This window comes from Labrus mixtus, chromosome 2 (genome assembly GCF_963584025.1).
Source record: "Labrus mixtus chromosome 2, fLabMix1.1, whole genome shotgun sequence".
Taxonomy (NCBI): Eukaryota; Metazoa; Chordata; class Actinopteri; order Labriformes; family Labridae; genus Labrus; species Labrus mixtus.
In genome coordinates this window covers 8664980-8685895 of record NC_083613.1, presented here as the reverse complement: position 1 = coordinate 8685895, position 20916 = coordinate 8664980, and the positions used below count along the sequence as shown (strand labels likewise).

The window sequence follows — 20916 nt, the reverse complement described above, 5'->3', positions numbered from 1 at the left end:
AGTGTACTTGCTTTATTATGTATCTAATTGCAAATGTATGGATAGTTGAATATATCCATGTCCACATATATATAAACCTGCTCTTTGAATGTGAAGTTATTGTGTTTTCCTGCCCATGCATATGAATAATTATAACAAACTTGACCATCTTTTCTTTTCGCTCTCTTTTTTTGTAACTAACCAAATATTACACAACTTTATTTACATAGAAATTTCCACTGAGCATGAAATAAAAAAAATATTTGTGTGTGTGTGTGTGTGTGTGTGTGTGTTCAATTGAAGTCACATCCCTGCCTACATTATCTTTGTCTGAGTTCATCTCTTTAATCCCCACTAAACACTGAAAGAAGCTTAAACGACGTGGTTTATCAAAGTGCACACAGTCAACATGACGATAGTACTCCGCAGCTGAGAAATCATTTGACTCTGTGATCGACTGTGTGAGACGTAATCCTGTTTCTCTGCTATCCATTACGCGGCCTGGATTAAAGGAGGAAGTGGACGTCCTAGGAGTAACACGGAGCTAACGAAGCTAACAGAGACAACAACCCGTCCTCAGACAAACACAACTGCTTTTCCCGTCGTGGTTTCTCTTCAGACAGCTTGCCTCTTATATAAAACAGCTCGTCTTTAACACGTTTGTGCCCACGGAGGAGGGCAGGCTGCTGTCATGAGTACCAGGCCGGTTGCATTAGGAGGATCTCGCTTCCTCCAGGCGGATGAAGTCGGTGAGACTCGCTAGTTGCGCCTGAGTGAGCTCCTCTCCTCTCAGCGCCTTTGCTGCTTCACAAGTCTGCTGTTGTGGTTCAGACAACTCGGGGTAAGTGTCCCTCTTACTGTATAGACATAGTTAGGCTGAAATATCATGTAGCTACAGTGTCAAGTTAACTTTCCTGTTTGACAGCTTCTCACAGGCCAATGAAATATAAGCACTGATTTTAGTAGATGCTGGTTTTTTCTCTCGGCTGGTTAAGGTTGTTAAGAGTATAATTTGACACGATTATGCAAATGAGGATATCCAGCTATGAAGTGTAGTCAAAATGAACTCCTATGAAGTTATGATTACTTATGTTGAACATCACGACCTCAAGTACAAATACAAGCGAAAGTAAATGTTTCCGTTTGTGCAAAACTACAAACTAAAGTAGCTCTTCTGAGACTTATTTTGTATTAGTATGGTCACTGTTTAATGATCATCTTAAACTGTTTAAAGCTATTGCACCCCACTGATAGAGATCCATCTTGCCTCTGCAAAGATGGTATTGCTAAACATGTTTTACTGCATATCTTTTCTTCAAGCTTTGAAGAGTTTTGTGCTTGTGTTGGGTGTGGCAGACTTTTGCTTTCTTCAACTTTCATAATGTTGAATCCAAATTTAAAATGTATTGCAAAGCTGTGAAAAGACAAGTTTCTATGTGTAAGAGGTAACCAGCATGGTTATATAGAGCCGAGTCTTTACTGCATGAGTAACTACACCTAACTGTGATGTTATGGTGTACAATTCTACAATTCACTTAGCAGACGCTTTTATCCAAAACGACGTACATCAGAGAGTAAGTACAACACAAGCAAGGATCTAGAAAAAAGGGAACAATGTCAGTAAGAGCAAACTATGAGCTTTGAGTCTGATTGGACACACAGGTGCTGACAGGAAGTGACCAGAGGCAAAGCACAACATTGACGGCAGTTCTTGAGAGCTCTAATCAGTATAGAAACCATCTTATAAGTCATCGTTATCAAACAAAAACAATCGTCACAACCATCATCATCATCATCAATGATATCGAGACCATCATCAGTAAGTTAGTAGGTATTCATGAAAGAGCTGGGTCTTTAGCTTTTTCTTAAAGGTGCAGAGGGACTGTGCAGATCCAATGGAGTTTGGAAGTTCATTCCACCACCGGGGGGCGACAGAGGAGAAGAGTCTAGTCAGAGACTTAGGACCCTAATGTGAAGGTTGGATCAGACGCCTTTCATTGGCAGAGCGTAGTGGGCGGGAGGGAGTGTAGACCTGGACGAGAGAGTTAAAGTAAGGAGGAGCCGTTTTTGTCGCTGTTATGTAAGCGAGCAGCAGAGTTTTAAATTTGATGCGAGCAGTAACTGGGAGCCAGTGGAGGGAGATGAACAGCGGAGTGACATGTGCTCTTTTAGGAAGGTTGAAGACCAGTCGTGCTGCTGCATTTTGTATCATCTGCAGAGGTTTGATAGTGCATGTAGGAAGACCTGCCAGCAGAGAGTTGCAATAATCGATGCGTGATATCACAAGAGCCTGTACCAGGAGCTGTGTAGCATGTTCTGACAGGTAAGGTCTGATCTTCCTGATGTTGTACAGGGCAAATCGACATGACCGAGGCTACTTGAACCTTAAAAGTTAGCTGGTCATCAATCATGACACCCAGGTTCTGGGCAGACTTTGTGGCCATGAGTTTGGTTGTTCCAAGCTGGATATTGATCTGTGGTTACATAGAGGGACTGGCTGGGATGACAAGGAGCTCAGTCTTTGAAAGATTGAGTTGAAGGTGGCGTTCATTCATCCATTTAGAGATATCAGCAAGGCATGATGAGATTCTTGCAGAGACTGTAACATCGTCTGGCGGGAATGACAGGAAGAGCTGGGTATCGTCAGCATAGCAGTGATATGAGAAGCCATGAGAGCGGATTATTGAACCAAGTGAGCTTGTGTATATGGAGAAGAGAAGGGGACCAAGCACTGACCCTTGAGGTACCCCTGTGGATAAGCTGTGCGCTTTGGACACTTCTCCCTTCCACAACACTCTAAAGGATCGCCCAGAGAGGTAGGACACGAAACAGCAGAGGGCAGATTCTGAGATGCCAGGTTCAGAGAGCGTGGAGAGGAGAATTTGATGGTTGACTGTGTCAAAGGCAGCAGACAGGTCTAGCAGTAATAGAACTGAGGACTGACCCGCAGCTCTGGCAGCTCGTAGTGATTCTGTTACTGACAGTAGTGCAGTTTCAGTAGAGTGGCCCCGCTTAAAGCCTGACTGATTTGGGTCAAACAGATCGTTTCTGGACAGGAACTCAGAGACTTGCTTAAAGACTGTGCGCTCAAGTATTTTTGACAGAAAGGGCAGAAGAGAAACCGGTCTGTAGTTTTCAACCTGGGCTGGGTTTAGTGTGGGTTTTTTGAGCAGAGGGGTGACCCGAGCTTGCTTGAATGCGGTGGGGAACACACCCGTTGACAGAGAGGAGTTGATGATATGCTTAAGTGCAGCATTAAGCAGAGAGGAAATGGTCTGCAGGAGGCTTGATGGTATTAGGTCCAGAGGACAGGTGGTGGGCCGAGAGTCTAGCACAAGCTTAGAGACTTCATCCTCAGTCAGAGAGGAGAATGAGTCGAGTGAGGCACTTTTGGTTGGTGCCTTTGAGCTGAGTTGGTCAGGCTCAGAAAACTGGTTACTGATGGTTGCAAACTTTTCAGTAAAATACGAGGCAAATATGTCTGGTGTGAACAGATCAGAGGGTGGAGGAGGAGGTGGTTGAAGCAGTGAGTTAAAAGCAGAAAACATTTTTCTTGTATATGTGGCATTGCATATCTTGTTCTGATAATATGTTGTCTTGGCCGTTTTCAGGCTGGAGGAGAATGAGACAAGTCTTTGCTTATAGTCATTGAGGTCAGCGGACTGTTTGGATTTTTGCCATTTTCTCTCTGCTGACCTCAGCCCTGCTCTTTGCTCTCTTATGACTTCAGGAGCCATAGGCTAGGGTGGGTTTTGCAAGCGGGTTTGGACACCAGAGGGCAGAGTTTGTTCAGAGATGAGGCCTCGTCTGTAGAGAGTGCGGTAAAGACCTTTTGGGCAGGCATGGCAGCCATTACCTCGTCAGACAGCTGAGCTGGCTTGAGCGATCGCATGTTTTGGTGGTATGACACCATTTGTGGTACACCGCCTGGAGTGATGACAATATGACATACAACAAATTAACAAATGTACAATTTTTGATATAGGTTTTAACATAACCTATACATCTCTGGTGTCTGGCACGTTCTTGCACAGTACCTATCTTTGTAACACTTTGTACTCTTCAATCTTAAAATGTCCAAATTGCCGAAGTGCTTCTTCTCATCACAAGGTGTTGGTGGACCAAATGTCCCTCTCTCTTTTCCTCTCCTCAGTTGTGCTATAGCTAACCTAACAGTCTGCACCATAATGAAACTAATTGATCCCAGAGTAGCTAAAGGCCAGCTAGGGCTTCATCTTAATTGTCAAATGGTTTAAATGCACGCCACATGGACCCAGGGCTGCATCTGATAGCTCATTTTGTACTTTGAACATTTTCTTATTAATTGTGAGTCAATAATGTTTTTTTATTATGCATGTTAATGTTTATGATGCTAAAAATGAAATGTGATTGACTGAAAGGTCTAAGCCTCTCTACCTGGCATGAACTAAGAGTCTGGTGTCAGTGGCAGGGTCTCTCAGGTTTATCTCTTCAGGTGTGTTTGACATCAACATGTCAGGGATCTTTTGCCTTTTCACCATTTCAATCCAGCCTGTTTCCTTTTCCTCTGCCTGTACAGGAATGACGATGCACAACACCGGAGTGTCCCAGGACCCCTCACAGGGAGCAGGGGAAGGAGCCGAGCTGGTGCACAGATTATCCAAAGAGACCCCTGGGTCTCCAGACGCCTCTGAGCTTGGGAGCCCGCGGTGTACACAACACTTTGATCTCCTCAACATGGTTGTGTCCTATAAGAGAATGGCCCTGTTTCTAGAACCGGTCACAGATGCAGTGGAGCTGATGCGCTTCCTGCTCGGGTGTGTATGTGTGTTTGTGTGTGGCTTGTTTGAGCATCATATGACATCTTTGTTTTGTCTATGAATAGAAAGGCCTACTCCGTTTCTATATAATATTTAATCCCATCTTCATTTATTCATCCCTCAGATGGAAGATGCCTGTGTGCTCTCTGCTGGCCTGTGTATTCCTCAATGTCTTCTTCTGCACTGTGACTGAAGGTAACATGAGGCTCTAGGCGTTCATATTGACTTTTGTTTGGGCGGTTTAATTGAATAATTTATTAACCTGATGCTGTGTTTGCCTCTCTTCTATCAGTGGGTTGGTTTACACTGGGTGTGTTGGCGCTGTCTTTGCCTGCGGCCCTGGGTTACCTGCAGGACAGGTGTGGGGGCCGAGCCTCAGAAGCTGAGCTCCAGAAGAAACGTTTTCATGCAGTGCAGCGCAGAGACCTGCAGACGGTGCACCTCACCAAACAGGAGGCCATGCTGGAAGTCAAAGACCTGTAAGACTGGGCTCACTAGGGCTAGGTGATATCTAAAAATCTGATCCTGATCTTTTTTACTCCATTAATCAAAGTCAACATTTGTCATCATTCAATTTAATTTGATAATGCTGCCAGGTTGAGGAGTATCCTGATGATGATAGAGCGTCAAGGAAACGGAATGGTTCTCGAGTTGAACTTTAGAACCTGGTTTGTTTACATGTTCTGTAGTTTATCAGATACTTTTAAACCGGTCTTTTTTTAAAGGCATAATGTTTGCACCTTTGCACCGCTCTCTCAAACCAAACCTTCCTTAGTGCATCACCTCCCCTCATCCCCCACCCCTCTCCCAGTGTTCTGACTGAGGGCAGCCGTTTGTGGGACTGATATCCATTCTGATATGCAGTCCAATGATCATTCTGTTCTCATTTCTTGAAATATTATATTTAAGTATTTTAGATCAGACTAAGTGTTTCCTTCAGTTTGAAAAGATTAAGAAAAAAAAAAAAAAAAACTGGTATGAAAAATGTCAGCGAGAACCTTTTTCAATACAATTTTATACAATATTATACAATTTCCTGAAATCAAAAGTGATGTCCTGAGGTCTATTGTTCAAGTGATCAGTAGTCCAAACCCCCCAAAACATTTTTGTTTACGACTACATCAACCAAAAATACCACAAGAAAATTATTACTTTGAAGAAGCTGGAGCTGAGCAGTGTTTGAGATTTTTTCTTGAGATTTTTTTGACGTAGAGCCTACCGTACCTTAACTGACGCGTCGTCTTCCGTGTTGCGTGGCAATAACTCAAGTCAACTAATCCGTGCTTGCCACACTCAAACGGGTTTAATCTGAATCGTCCAGTAACATCAAATCTTCTGGTCGTCTTCATACAACTTGAACGCAAAACAAAAGCCAGGCTAAATGTTCAATTCACGTTACACTTCTCACGTTAAGTTGCTCCCCTGTCACTGATTACCCCTTCCTCTAATTGTACCTTTTCCAACACCAAAGGCAGTATGCCAGCTACTGTGACGACAAGGAATTACCACAGAGAGCACACATACTGTATATATAGAACACACAAATGGCTCTAACAATGTCAATAGTTTATTGACTATATCATTATTTGTGTGTGGACAGCACTTTGGTGTCACTTCACTTTGTGCTGTTTTTGATCCCAAGTCACCTGATTAACATTCACACATTCACCGTTTCTCACCAAAACACAAAACATTGTGTCTCCTCGAGGTGTGTTTACACTGCAGCAGTGTCTGTATTCACAGACTCCAAAGGATCCAGTTTAAACTTTCTTATTTTCTTTGTAAATTACCATTAGAAAACCTACCATCATACAATTGCTATTTAATGAACAATGATTAGGTCTAACTTGAAACTGGAACTGGTTCATGTGTGGGTTGAAGTGTGTCTTTGTTCTTACTCTTGTTTGTGATTGTGGGTGTGTTTCTTTTTCCTCGTCAGGTTGAAGCACCTAGACGACATGTTGTCATCTGCCTGTCTGTCAGCAGAGGCAATTTACAAGGTCCTGTACTGGGATAATCACACCAAGTCATCAAGGTCTGCTCCTACACAACACACAATATCACCGAGTGTACTACTCAGCATATACCAGCCAAGTTCTTTATTTCATGTATACTATACTAGAATGTATCGCACAGCATCAAGCTCATCCTGACACTTGTACTACCTCCCTTTAGGTTTTATGGCGGGGTGTTAATCCTGGTGTGTCTGCTGTACGCTGCTCCAGTGGGCTGGCTACTCGCCGGGCTCAACAGCACCATCTTCCTGTGGAACAGAGACTTCTGCAGAGGTAAGTCCATCCCATCCCAAAGGAGCACATATTCAAAAGCACACACATATTTATATATATATAAAGTTATAAAGCAGAATTATGTGTTTTGTCCTGTGCCTCCAGTTTTGATGGACCTTCGGAAGCTCACCCACATGGGACAGACCGCGGCCTTGGAGGGGACGGCGGAGGACCAGGAACTGTGCAACTTGCTGGACAGGACGCCCACACCAACAAGTCTGGAGGTGAGAGGAAGGAGCGGGGCGGAGAAAAGTGCATGTGTGTGACTACTGAGGGATTGAATCGATCCAACTGTGGAGCCAGTTGTTTTATTTGGAGTTGAATCTCTCACTGTGGCGTGGATGAGATCAGAGTAATGTGATTTACATTTCCCTGAAGCCTCTGGCTAATCACAAGCTAACTGCAAAGTAAAAAGTCATGAAGGTGATCAAGGTTAAAGAACATTTTTGATCATCCTATGATATAGAAAAAAGGGAGTAGTTATACGCACATCACGGAGGTGCAGTGCAAAAGCAGCAGACTAAGGAAGAAGATATGTCGTCTTACACTTGATCAAATGGCATAAAAGGGCCGGAGTAGTTCAGTCTGCAGGGACTTGGGTTGGGAACTGGAGGGTCAAGGGTTCAAGTCCCAATGTGGACCAAAAATACAGAAGCTGGTCTGGTAGCTGGAGAGGTGCCAGGTCACTTCACAACTACTGTCGAGGTGCCCTTGAGCAACGCACAGAAGCCCCAACAACTCTGGTGCGCTCCCTGTGTAGCAGCCCCACTCTGACATCTCTCCACTAGTGCATGTCCACAGGTCCTGTTTGTGCATGTGTGTGTTTTTATGTCCTGTGTGTGAGCAGCATGTCTCTCAATAACAGAGTGTAGACCCAGAATTTCCCTCAGGGATTAATAAAATATGTAAAAATGTAAATGTTTTTATTCCATCAAGCTCTCAACATTTCAACCAGAGCTCTTCTTTCAGGTGTTTTTTTTATCCCGTTAAATTTACAATCTCAGATGAATCACCTTCACCTACATTCAGTGAATAACCACACTGAGTGTAGAGAAGCTACCTTAATGGAGCTTTTTAGCATGTTATTAATATGTTTAAGATCCTGTAAAAGTCTTCTGAAACAGTCTGAAATGAATTGAATCTGATTGGTTAAAGAGATTTTACATTCTATATTTAAAAAAATCTTAAACAGGTTCAGGACAAAGCAAAGAGATCGAACTTATCACTTTGTCCAAGATGTCGCCAAAATCAACACAAAAAGAACGTTTCTAACGTGCGCTAAAATGTGTGTGTGTGTGTGTGTGTGTGTGTGTATGTGTGTGTGTCTGTCTGATGACAGGACCTGTCTCCTGGCAGTGTGGAGGAAGCTGAGGAGGCGGAGCCTGATGATGAATTTAAAGATGCTATTGAGGTAAATACTCCTCTAACTTTGATTCAGGGGGTAATAGAGGTGGTTTTCTTTAATGCCCCTGTCAGTGTGGTGTTGTAGTTCTTATTTTTTTGTCTATTTCTTCAAAATAATGTATAAGATGATGGATTAACAGACACCGGGGAGCCTGATAACTGTCACACAGTTAAAATCTAGATTCTGGGGCGCCGGTAGTCTAGTGGTTAGTGTGCCCACCCCATGTGTGGAGGTTATAGTTCTCCAAGCGGGTGGTCTGCGTGGAGGGCGTGATGGCGCTTATATCACGCGACTAGTGACTGACTGGTGTTTGTCATCGTGCACGTAATCAAGCTGCTCTTTACTCTTTTCTGCTAACAAATATGAACTTTACCTCTCATTCCCTGAATTCATCCATTTATAAGAAGCATTGATATAAAAGCAAAACTGTCATCAAAGCAGGAATGCTTTTTCTAGAAGTTTTCAGAAGTGCATGTTTGAAAACAGTTTATGTGTGCTGCATGAGAGGGGGTTTAAAAATGTTCTGCAGCCTCTCTTAAATAAATGTGGCAGGAAGAAACTTTACATCTTTGAATGACGTTTCTTAAAACCATCTTATGATATGTTACCTCCTCTTTTTCTCTGCTGCCCTCTGAACTCAGGAGCATTCATTGTCCCTGCAGGTGAGTGCCCCCCCCCCCCCCCCCCCCCACTTACCTGCCTGTGTGGAACAATCTGACCCATGAATGATGACTTGATGTGTTATAACCTGTCGACCTCGTAGTGTACTTCTCGCTGTGCCCTGTGAAGCATGGTTGGGGTACTCTCCTGTGTTCACTCTCACATTGTGTAACTTTGTTCTCATGTGTTGTTCTGCCTCCTGGTTAGGAAACCCCTCTGGTCTTAGTGGTAAGTGGATTTCATCCATCCAGCCATCATTCCCTCCATCCAGTCACGTGTTTGTTCATTTGGCACGAGTTATGTTGCAGTGATAAATCCCATCACACAGGGTGCTTATTCATGTGGAGTCTGCATCACTGCCATTGTTCATGAGACATACTGAATATCAGCTTTTCTTTCTTCAAGCCGTTTCATGGACAAAAAAGTTGCAACAGTTCATATCAAATGACAACCCATGACACGTACAACGTGCTGCTAAATTACCTTTATACTAGAATCTCTGTCAGTTTAGTGGTGTCTAATATAGCTGCTGTGTTTTCTTCACGTTCTGCTTTTCAACACACAGCGAGCAGAAACAAGTTCTCCTGCTCCCTGTTTGTTCAGGGTGGGAGGTTCTCTAACACATGGAAGAAAATATATTTTCTTTCCTATGTTGTCTTCTCACTCTTTGGTTCTTCATCTTATAATGTTGTTGCTGATAAATATATGGAGATAAAGAGGTCAAAACAAAGGCTATTATATCTTTTTAAAGTCAGCTTACATGGTTATAACGGAGAAAATAGTTTATTTCTCAGCTCCTCAGAGGCTTTGGTGTCGTTTTGTTTGGTAGATAAAACCTCATTTCCTACAAAGTATTGGACGTTATGGAAAATGTTAGTAAAAACAGAATGTGATGATTTTTAAAACATTGAAGCCCTTTAGTTGATTTTGTTTTTTGAAGCACAAAAAAACGTATCAAATGTTGAAACTAAGAAGTTGTATTGTTTTGTGACAGTTAAAGTTGTGACAGTGACAACAAAAGACCAAAAAAGTTTTGAAAACCATTAAAAAAAACACCCAGTGGAACTCCTCACAGTTAATGGTTTTACCTGGAAACAGCTGAGTAACATGATGGGGTAAAAAAAAGAGCGTTGGGGGAGGCCAAGTCTTTCTGAAGTAAAGATGGGAGGGGTTCATCACTCTGGCTGCGTTCACACTGCATGCCTTCATGCTCTAATTCAGATGTTTTTTTTGCTCAGATGGATTTGTTTGTCTGTTTGTCTGGCCTGTATCAGACTCCTGTGTGAACTGGTCATGATCCTGAAATGCCCCACACGTGCAAAAGAACATCCACAAACATGTCACACACAGCACGCTGTGGAGATCTGACTCATATCTGATTTGGAGCCACACATGAAGGTGTCCCAAATCACTTTGGCTGCCTCACGCTGCAGACAGAAGTAACCTGAATCTGTTTTTCTTTTTTTTTGCTCCTGTGTGATTCAGATCTGTTACAGGCCACATTTAAAAAGTGATGTGGGGGCGCCAGTAGCCAAGTGGTCCGTGAGCGTGCCTCATGTACAGAGGCTGTAGTCCTCCAAGCGGGCGGCCCAGGTTCAAATCCGACCTTTGGCTCTTATCCTGCATCAGCCAGAAAAACAAATCTGATCGGAGCATTAAGGCTTGTTGTCTTAGTGAAAGACATTAATGGTTAATTATGCAACAATTTCAGCCCGTCTTTAATGTACAGTTGTAAATATAAAGGGGGTTTCATCATCTCCAGTACATGATATTATTAAAAGATTCAGAACATCTGAAGAGATCTCTGTACGCTGGACTATATAAACAGGTTTTGGAGAAACAAATGCTGCCAAATAGACAACATATTCTTCAGGGAAGGCCTAGCTTATGTCATCAAGACAACGCTAAACCGCACTCTGGATGTTTTACACCAGCATGGTCTGGATGATAAACTGGCCTTCCTGCAGGCCTGACCTGTCACCCAGTGAAAATGTTTGGAGCATTATGAAGCTTACAACACGACAACGGAGACCCTGAACCGTTGAACAGCTGAAATCCTACATTGAGCAAGAATGGTGGTGAAAACATTTCACTTTCAGAATGACAGAAAATAGTCTCGTCAGTTCACAGAACACTTGAACATGATTCAACAGAGTGGTAAACATGACCCTGTCCCAACTTCATATTGAACATGTTATTTTCCAAAAACAATACATTTCTCAGTTTCAACATTCGATGTGTTGTCTTTGTGCGATTTTTAATTAAATACGGGGTTTCCACAAATTTGGAAATCATCTTTTTCTGTTTTTAATAAGATTTTTCACAACATCCCAACTATTAGAGGTGGTTGTAGATGAAGTGCAGCTGCATGTTTTTCTCTCTCTTGCAGTGTAACTATCTTTTTTTTTTTTTTTTATCATGCTGAATGAATGTGCCAAAAGTCTATTTGTCCAACTGGCTGAACTCATCACAATGACTTTGACCCGGTTCAGCTCTCCTGCTGGGTTTGGCTCTGGTTCTTGGCTGGGTTTTTTATACTCTGTAAGACCAGCTCATCTTACTGTTTCTTACACTGTACCTCACAGGCTTTTTCTTTGTCTCCCTCTCTTTACCTGCTTCTCTCTCTCTCTCTCTCTCTCTCTCTCAGGAGGATGATGAAGGGCCCCTCGGTGCACCCGAGTATGACACCATCTCTGAAAATGGTCTCTTGAGCCGCAACGAGCCGATACGCGCGAAGGTCTCCAAACTGACCGAGAAACTGCGTAAACGCTACCCCACCACCAGCGCAGGTCGGTGTGCTCTGACTCATCCACCACTTCGATTTCCTCTCCTTAACTATAGTTCTAAAAAGAGAATCTCTGTGAGTAATCCTCATGTTTGAGCTCTGAGCGGATGCAGTTCATATAAAGCTATCTCTCTTTCTGTCGTCTTCTCCAAAGGCAACTGTTCGAACTGTAATGCCGTCTTCTCCGTGCTGAAGAAAAGGGTGAGACTAAAAAACTTGTGATATATTTAGGCATTACATCATCATTGTATTTATTTTCTCTCTCAGTGTTAGCTTGGCACATGCTTCACTGCCGTGTGTGTGTGTCTTTCAGAGGAGCTGCAGTAACTGTGGCAACAGCTTCTGCTCTCGATGCTGCTCCTTCAAGGTGCTGAGGTCTTGCATGGGAGCAACAGGTAATCAAGGATGATACTGATGTGAAAAAAAATACTTTTACTAGAAATATTGTTCAAGATGGTTCAATATTTCACACTGTGATATCCTAACTCTGCTGCTCTTGGGGTGCACTCACATTGGGCAATCAATACTGTGTCTGAGCACGTTTGACCCCCAAAGTCCAGTTCCTTTAACTAGTCCGAGTGCGCCGTACACTTCCTTCGCCCTGGCACAGTTGGAAGAGTTGCGCTTCACCACGGTACCGTTGTTCATGCACGAGCATAAGCACGGGTACACAACGTGAACATGAAGTATAATCCATCGCAGCCTTCCATTAACGAGAAATCCCGGGGCCGTATTCACAAAGCTTCCTGAGTAGAGTTGCTACTAGTGACACAATTCTAAGAAAATTATAAGAATCAGGACATTTTTTAAGAATTTTCCCTCAAAGTGAGACTAGATCCTTGTAAAGATAAAAGTTATTCACAAAGCATCTTAGCCCTTAAGAGAGCTCCTAAGGTGTAAAACTGTTAGGAGTAGTGTGGAGGACATTTAACCGGCTTCAGAGTTTCTCAAGCTGAGGAGAAAGTGGAGAAATGTTCTTCAAAAACTACTTGAAGAATATGTTTTGAATACGGGCCTCAGAGTCTAATGGTTGTATCTGACCAAAATGACTGAAAAAAGTCCAAAAAGTCCATAAGTGCAGTAATATTCTCTGTGTTGTTGTTCTCTTAGCTGCATGTCCACTTTTTACTTTTTTTTTTTTTTTTTTGGAGTCCGCCTGTCTCGTAAACTAAGCACGCTTCCTTATCACATAAAGCATGCATGAGTTATATTATGACCGTATGTACAAGAGGTAACCGTGCTCAGGCCCGGTTAGTCCTGGAGCAGTGTGAGAGCAGGCCAGCGGGGGAATGGGAGGGGTGGGGGGGGGGGGGGGTACGGGGCAACTTTGCCTAGTGTGAGTGCGCTCCTTGCTTTAACTTAGAGTCATGATCTAACTCTCTTATTGTTTGTTTGTTCTTCAGCTCCAGAGGCCCAGAGAGAGACAGTGTTTGTTTGCGCTGCCTGTAATTCCTCTCTCATCAAGTTGCAATGAGCTGGCGTGTCTCCAGCTGGAGATGATTCTCTCTTTTCCCCCTGAAGCTTACTCCAAGTCACTGAAACCCTCTCATGCCTTGGTTCTTTTTTAAGCTAAGGCACTTTGACTTCCTGTCAAAATACCTCCTAAGTTGAACTCCAACGCCCTCCCCCCCCCACCACCACCACCTTGCCTTGACCCGTTGCATCCCTCCTCGGAGCTATATATGTGTATCTTATCAGACTTCTTCTGTAATATGTTAAATATCTCCTCGTTCATCTCTTTAAATGAAGAACTGGAACTAATGACTCAACACGACTTTCTACAGAGCACAATGGCTCCAAAATCAAAGGACCTTTTTCCTTTTGCTGAGCAGAGGGAAGTGCAAAGCTTGCAGGTTGGAGGCCAGCTTGAGTTGGTGGTGTCAGCTGAGACAAATCATGTTGAAGGCTGTCAATGGTTCTGCTTTTTCATGCTTTGCAACGAGACGAAGCTGATTTCACTTGAATGTTGATTTCTTCAGCCCCGTGTAGCAGATGAACTCTACTGTAATGCTGAGAGGACTTTATATTTGTCAACTGATGGACTTGAGCGGAGGACGGCAGTTTGAATTTAGGCTTGTTGTGATGAAAAGATGGATGCATAACCGCAAGAAGATTTTAATTTGTCGTTGTCTGATAACCAGAGTTGGTGCAGGCCTGTCAGTCAAACTTGTCCGAACTTTTGCCGCTCTGTTTACTGTCCACCAACTCAATTATACCTGCAGCTCTTCAGCAATTTCATTCCACTAGTTCTGGGTTTGTCACCATTTTTAGGGATTTTTCGTTCTCATTTAGCTTGAGGTTTTACCCTAAGTTTTTTGTCTCCACAACAAAGATGCTAATTTTGTTCATCACAACCTTGAGTCGGTAAATGTAGGGGCATTTTCTCAGAGCATCATGTTCAAGAGCACAACAGAGTTTTTAGAAAGCTCACCCACTTGAGTTTTTGTTTTCTTACCCGGTGTTCCCACCAGCTGGAGGAGCTCACAAGACATAAAGGGAACAGATGTGACGTGCTAGAGAAGCTATGATGACTGTATGGCAGTACATGAATAGACCACAGTGAATCATGTTACATTTTGGATGAGTTGCCCGTGATGGGGTTCTGAAGTGCCGTGAACAACACGTTTTCTAATGGACCATTTTGGTCAAAATCAGTTGGATCAAATTTGTGTTTGATTTCTGTGTCATTTTTCTTGTGACGAGATTTTTTGGAGTGAAATTGCAACCAGTAAAAAATAAAAAAATAAAAAAATCTAACTGCAGGACGTCACTGGAGCCTGCGCTTATCCTCTCCCTTGATCAACGTCGACCCAACTGGAATAAAGTCTGTCGTCAGAGCCTCACACTCCTCCAAGCGGGACTTAGAAGAATTCATGTGGAGGCATTATAATCCAAAATGTGGACCTTGGTGGTAAAGTTGTTTTAATCATGTTTCAGACACTGATGATTGTAACTGTTTGCTTTGCTTTTATTGTAATCATATATAAGCTATGACTATAAAATGTTCTACTATATCTAATATATTTAATTTAAATTCTAGCAAGTGCAAAAAAATATGTCACCTAATTCATTCTGTATATGTTGCCCTTATTTTAAGGATGGAAAATGCCATTATGAAATAAACTCTGTGATGGTTTGAGAACCTTTAAGCCAAAAAGTTGGAAGTGTTTTTTTTTTTTTTGTTTCTCACAGCCACTGCTGGTGAATTTTAGTAAGTAAGTTTATTTATAAAGCAGCTTTCAAGAACAGATGTCACAAAGTGCTTCACAATAAAGAATTGAACTGAGACATTACAAACAGACAGTCACATTAAATCAAATACAGACAGATTAAACAAAAGCAAGTCTGAACAGATAAGTCTTTATCTGCTTTCTAAAAGTGTCCTCAGAGGTCAAGGCTCTCAGTTCAGGCAGGGGGAAGACCGTTCCAAAATGTAGTTGCCACAACCTCAAAAGCACAGCCTCCTTGGTGTGTTACTTTCAGAAGTATGGAGACAAAGAACACATAATAATAATATTTAGAGGGTTTTTTTCAGGATTAATTTTGTTGCCTGACTTCGTCCAATTCAAACTGTGTCATCTGAATTTAGGCTTTAATGGACTCGACATGGCAGTCTACGAACACACAGTATTAATACACACTCACAGCCTTCATCAGTGTTGTTTCATAACAGAGCAGATGGATGTTAAAGGCAAAAAAAATATCACTTCTCAGCAGTTTAGAATACTCTTCCCTCAGCACAAAGCAGCCTACAGATCAGCTAGTGTCAGGGAGAAAATCAGTGCAGGGCATTAAACTGATTTTTTTTCCCCCGTTAGGCCGATTCAGCTGTGGCTCAGGGGTTGAGTCGGTCTAGGTTCAATCCCAAGCCATATGCTGTTGTGTCCTTGAGCAAGTCTCTAACCCGTATTTGCTTCTACTGCTTCATCAGTGTGCGTCTGAATGGATTAGTGAATACTCTGTATTCTCAAGATCTTGAGAAGAAGAAATGTTCTTACACATGAAAAGGAGTTGTAAAAAATATCATCTTAGGGCTTCCATACAAACTTTGTGTTCAATATTTTTAATGGGTCATCATTAAAGCTTTCAGTCACGTGACCAGCACGGATGACTGGAGGGCAAAAAGCTCTCAGGTAGCCTAGCAAAAATAATTTGCTACAACAAATGTCCTACTTAATGTATTCCCAAATGTAATGGGATAGAACCAATCACAGGACAGAAGGCGGGGCATAAACACTGAGAATTGGGTTGGAATGTTTACAGTCTATGGTTGGATCTTTAGCTTTGACAAAGCTTTTTAATTGGTCAAAAAGTCAAAGTCAAGTCATCTTTATTGACACATTTTTCACATGTGCTGGACATACAGAAAAATCGAAAAAACGTTTCTCTCTGAACTATGGTGCAAGCTAAGTATACAAATATTAAAAAATATAATACAAAAGAGAAACACTCCAGATTGCAGGATGAGTCATTTGTTTTTACAAAAAGAGAAAATACAGTTATTTGATGATGTAAACATACTCAGCTAATGCTTCTGAAGATAAAGGCTGATAGATTAACATTTAATACAGTAATGCATTGAATGGAGCCTCTAACTTAGAAAAAAAAAAAGGATTTAATCAACAACTGGCTCTTGATTATAAAGCTGTCTCACTGCCATGGCTGTTACTGGTTTTCTTCAGTTAATGAAGCACATTTTTGATAGCAGACAAGCTATTATATTCAGGGCAGCGTCCAAACGCACCGTGCTCGTCAAAGCCCCGCCCCCTTTCCCTCCCCCAGCCCTTCCCCCCTCCACTCCTCCAATCCAGTCCCCGTGTCCCACTAAAGCGATTTCAGCGCATGCAGCCAGGGACTCGTCCCTGCGGCTACGGATGGCAACATGGCGACAGAGGTAAGCTTACCGTGTTTTATTTCCCAGCTTTGTAAAAATAGAAACAACATATCAAAAGATGTGATTGAACAGCAGCGTGGGCAGTTAACACGGTCAATGAGGGCAACGAGGCTGCACACCGTTCAACTCAATCTGAAACACTCACTGAGGACGACACTGCCCTACATTATCATGCCAGTTTTGTCCGAGGCTGCTCGGTTTTTTTTTTTTTTTTTCCTGTTCTGGCATTTTAAAGGCAAAAACATGCAACGCAATTTTAAAAGTCAGCTGTGCTTCATGGTGACAGAAATTGGGGGAAAACAGGGAAATACTGCTCGATGTTAAGCTGTTTTGGTGAAAGCAGATCTGTTGTTGTCTGTTGAGACGCCCAGTTAATCCGGTGACAGGCCACTGTATGCACACTGACCACACACACACACACACACACACACACACACACACACACACACTCCCACACACAAACGAACACACACGTAGAGGATTCAGCACCATGGACAGCCGCCCTGACCTTCCTCATCGCGTTTTTGTACCGCCTCCGTCTGCGCTCTCCCGTACAAAAACGTATAAAAGTATTGAGCATGATATCTGTTTACCCAACATGCACTGTGTTGTAATCAACATGTCCAGCATTACTGTGTGCTGACAAGAGCTTGTGTGGCCTTTATCCATCTGCCTCATCTTGTTCTGCCTGATCGATCTGTTGTAGTGAAATGTTGTCTGTCTACTGAAAGCATTACTTCCCAGCAGGACCAGCAAAAGGAAAGAGAGAGAGAGAGAGAGAGAGTGTGTGTGGGGTGATACTATGTCCAATACTGGGCTCTGCTCCAACTGACAGCAACAGCAGACACTGGACCACACAGTGATTGATCACACCTTATCTGCCTCTCCTCCATCATCCAGAACTTTTGAATCAGTCGACGTTTGTACACATTAGGAGTGAACAGGTGCACTGAGAGGATTTATGAAATGCACACTGAATCTAATATTTTGTTTTTTTCTGCATGTGTTTCATCCTCCCCAGTTCCACAATCTGCAGGAGTTGAGGCACAGTGCGTCTCTGGCGAATAAAGTCTTCATCCAGAGAGACTACAGTGAAGGAACCACCTGCAAGTTTCAGACCAAGTTCCCCTCTGAGCTGGAGAGCCGGGTGAGGACGCTGTAGCGTTTGACTAAACCTGCACGCGAATGTATATGTGTATCATTTTTTTGCTATAATAGAATGTTTCTGTGTGTGTGTGTGTGTGTGCGTGTGTGTGTGTGTGTGTGTGTGTGTGTGTGTGTATAAAGACAAGCTGCTGGTGTTAAGATATTTAAGGGAGAATGTGCGACTACTTGAGATAGATGTCGCCCTTAAACACCGGCATGAAACCAAAATAAACTGCTTTTTGGCGACATCCCTGCCATACTAAAAGCCTCTGATCTCATCCAGCCCCTCCCCTCCCCATCGCATGAAGGAGTTATCAGTTAGCAGGCTCCATGATTAAGCAACATTAAGCGCAATTTGTCTTTGACTCAAGCTGCAATTACCTGTATGCTGCATTGTTGTGTTAGCAGGCTAATGTTAGCGCTCTTTAGTCAGCTTGTAGCTTACATGACATTCAAATAGGCAGTAGTATGTTGAACTTCTTTTCTGGACTAAAACAACTTTTAAACGCAAGGGGAGGAGCCAGCTGCCCCGTCCATGTAAACATGATGTGAACACGGCTCTGACAACAACACAACCAGCGGGACTTGCGCTTCTCACTCGTTGACAGTCATGACTCAGAGAGACATTTACAGGGGATATACTCGATTTCTGCTGGCTTCTTCTAGCAGGTATTAGCGTTGTTTAAGATCTCAGTGCAGAACTAATAATAGTAATGACCTTGTGATAAATCTATAAACACAATACGGAGATGTTCCTGCTTGGATTTTGGCCCGTGACCTTTTTTTTTTTGCAGGTCATGTCCCTCTCTTTCTCTTTACAATGTGTCCTGTCTGTGTTTCTGCTGTTTATATCAAATAATTAAAAAAGAGACATTCCTCAACCAATCCTAACTTTGCTTCTCCTGACCTCTGCTGTGTCTCCAGATTGAGCGGACCCTGTTTGAGGACACCGTGAAGACGCTGAACAACTACTACGCAGAGGCTGAGAAGATCGGAGGCCAGTCTTACCTGGAGGGTTGTCTGGCCTGCGCTACAGCATATCTTATCTTCCTCTGCATGGAGACACGCTATGAGAAGGTCAGACCTCTGGTCCTATAATTAGACTTTTCTGGTATTCCACAACATTCCTAAGTCTTCATTTGTTTGTGTGTGACAGGTGTTGAAGAAGATAGCAAAGTATATCCAGGAGCAGAATGAGAAGATCTATGCCCCCAGAGGGCTGCTCATCACAGATCCAATAGAGAGGGGAATGCGTGTCGTATCCTTCCTTCATGTTTTTGGCATTACTATAATCAGCGTCCTTTTTTTCTGTATGATTAACCACACACCACGTCTGCAAATTCTTGGTCCCTAACTTCTTCCCCATCAGATAGAGATCTCCATCTATGAAGACCGGGGCTCCAGTGGCTCCAGCTCAGGGAGCAGCTCCGTGTCCGGCAGCACTGCTCGATGACCGGGTACTTCCCGACAACCAAGTCCGCCTGATCACACACAACTCTGGAGGAGAACTTAGGACAATAACACAACACCCGTTCCAACACTTCACCCACTCATCCCAAAGCTACGCTCACACAAAGGATTCACTAACTTTATACTATGATAGGCATTTAAATCCTCACGTGCCAACAAATGCAAAAAAAAAAAATGTTCCAGGCTTTTTTCACAACATCCGCTTAAAACACACTTTTGTTGTTTTTCTTGCAAAGCAGTGTGAATGTGCTTAATGTCGGACGCCTCGGTTAAAAGACAAAAAAAGTCACTTTGTGTAAACTTTGTGTGATTGTACCTTCCCTCCACCTCGTCGCCCCCTCCTTGAAGTTACCAGGGGAGAGAAGGGTGGAGGGATGAGGGAGGTAGGAAGTGTTGGGGCAGGAGAACGGACCACAAACCTCACCAAACCTCATACCTCAGCCTCCACTGCTGCACCATGCTGTCCTCAGCCCGGCTCAGACCACAACGGACCAACCAAGTACCTGGACTGAACTCGTCACCGCCCGCTCCGCACAACAGGCACTGGCTTTCCATTTTTATCTGTTGCTCCTCCCGAGTGTCTAGCTTTTAGGAAATGTAGACTGTATTATAGTAGCACTTCAGCCATTTCCCCCTCCCCTGAACACCCATAATCTGTAAGAAGAAACCTCCTCCTGCCTTTTCTGCTGGTTTATATCGTACCATGTTGTAGCAGATGAATGTCATTCAGCCTGTCCATGTATATAATGTAGCAGATCTTTCCTTTTCTTACATTAAGCCAATTATTTAATTTTGGACATTCAAACACGCCAATCGAATCCTCTTGGTTTCAATGAACGAGACCAACTCTTCCTAAATTGTGATTATGCAAAGACATACTGCGCATTGAAAGCAGTTGCTGGTAGACAAAGGACGGGTGTCAAAAAGTCTTCCTGAATCATACCTTTAATGTTTCAAAATGTACCGACCCTTCCCTACCGAAGCTTCCAAAGAACAACTACTGCCAAACACTGGCCCAGAAACGTCAATGTGTCTCTGATTTTGGTGACATTTTGTGCAGGAATAAACTTTCGTACTGCTTACTGTTAGATACATGTGGCAATGAGGTACATGTGTGACTGGTGTCAAATAAAAACAGTTTCATCACAGCTGTTGAGATCAAATTGTCTTTTTAAATAAACTGTAAATCCACATCATTTCTTTTTTCTTTTATTTGAAAATAAATGTACAAATTGGCCGAAAGGCTTATTTTCATCTGCAGTCCCTTTGCCAGATGTTATTTTGCATCATAGAATTAAATGTAACCCATTAACATTATGTTCATTAGAAAAGGAACCTAACAAGACAAACAAAACAAAACAAAAAACAACAACAAGCACAGATATATACAATACAACTTTGGGTAACAAGAACGAATAATCTCCAACATGATGATGAAGTTACCAAGAGTAGGTGCAGCATCAGTGTCGGCATTGTTGGTTCTCGATGAG

The 20916-nt window shown here is 42.8% G+C and overlaps 2 protein-coding genes across 6 annotated transcripts; both read left to right on the top strand.

Annotated features, from left to right (window-relative positions):
* Positions 1-465: 465 nt before the first annotated feature.
* zfyve27 (zinc finger, FYVE domain containing 27) lies at positions 466-15073 on the top strand. Of its 5 annotated transcripts, XM_061049723.1 has the most exons (14): positions 466-820; positions 4538-4775; positions 4903-4973; positions 5071-5257; positions 6718-6813; positions 6954-7066; positions 7172-7290; positions 8406-8477; positions 9113-9133; positions 9339-9359; positions 11779-11920; positions 12071-12117; positions 12230-12311; positions 13320-15073. In XM_061049723.1, the coding sequence occupies exons 2-14, from the start codon at positions 4540-4542 to the stop codon at positions 13388-13390; spliced, it is 1278 nt and encodes a 425-aa protein (XP_060905706.1). In that variant the 5' UTR covers positions 466-820; positions 4538-4539; the 3' UTR covers positions 13391-15073. The 5 variants fall into 5 exon arrangements, with proteins under 5 accessions (XP_060905706.1, XP_060905714.1, XP_060905723.1 ...); XM_061049731.1 differs by lacking the exon at positions 9339-9359; XM_061049740.1 differs by lacking the exon at positions 9113-9133 and having other exon boundaries at positions 467-820.
* A 1486-nt stretch (positions 15074-16559) lies between these two features.
* Positions 16560-20574, top strand: golga7ba (golgin A7 family, member Ba). Its single transcript, XM_061049782.1, is given in 6 exon segments — positions 16560-16760; positions 16763-16810; positions 17832-17957; positions 18881-19033; positions 19113-19214; positions 19326-20574. Coding segments are annotated over 6 exon segments (699 nt in total). The 5' UTR covers positions 16560-16574; the 3' UTR covers positions 19410-20574.
* The last annotated feature ends 342 nt before the right edge of the window (positions 20575-20916 follow it).

Excerpts from the sequence above, each read along its gene's own strand:
- zfyve27 (XM_061049723.1), top strand. The coding sequence starts at position 4,540 with ATGACGATGCACAACACCGGAGTGTCCCAGGACCCCTCACAGGGAGCA. Across the intron at positions 9,134-9,338 it reads AGCATTCATTGTCCCTGCAG|GAAACCCCTCTGGTCTTAGT; the intron begins GTGAGTGCCCCC and ends CCTCCTGGTTAG. Across the intron at positions 12,118-12,229 it reads TCTCCGTGCTGAAGAAAAGG|AGGAGCTGCAGTAACTGTGG; the intron begins GTGAGACTAAAA and ends TGTGTCTTTCAG.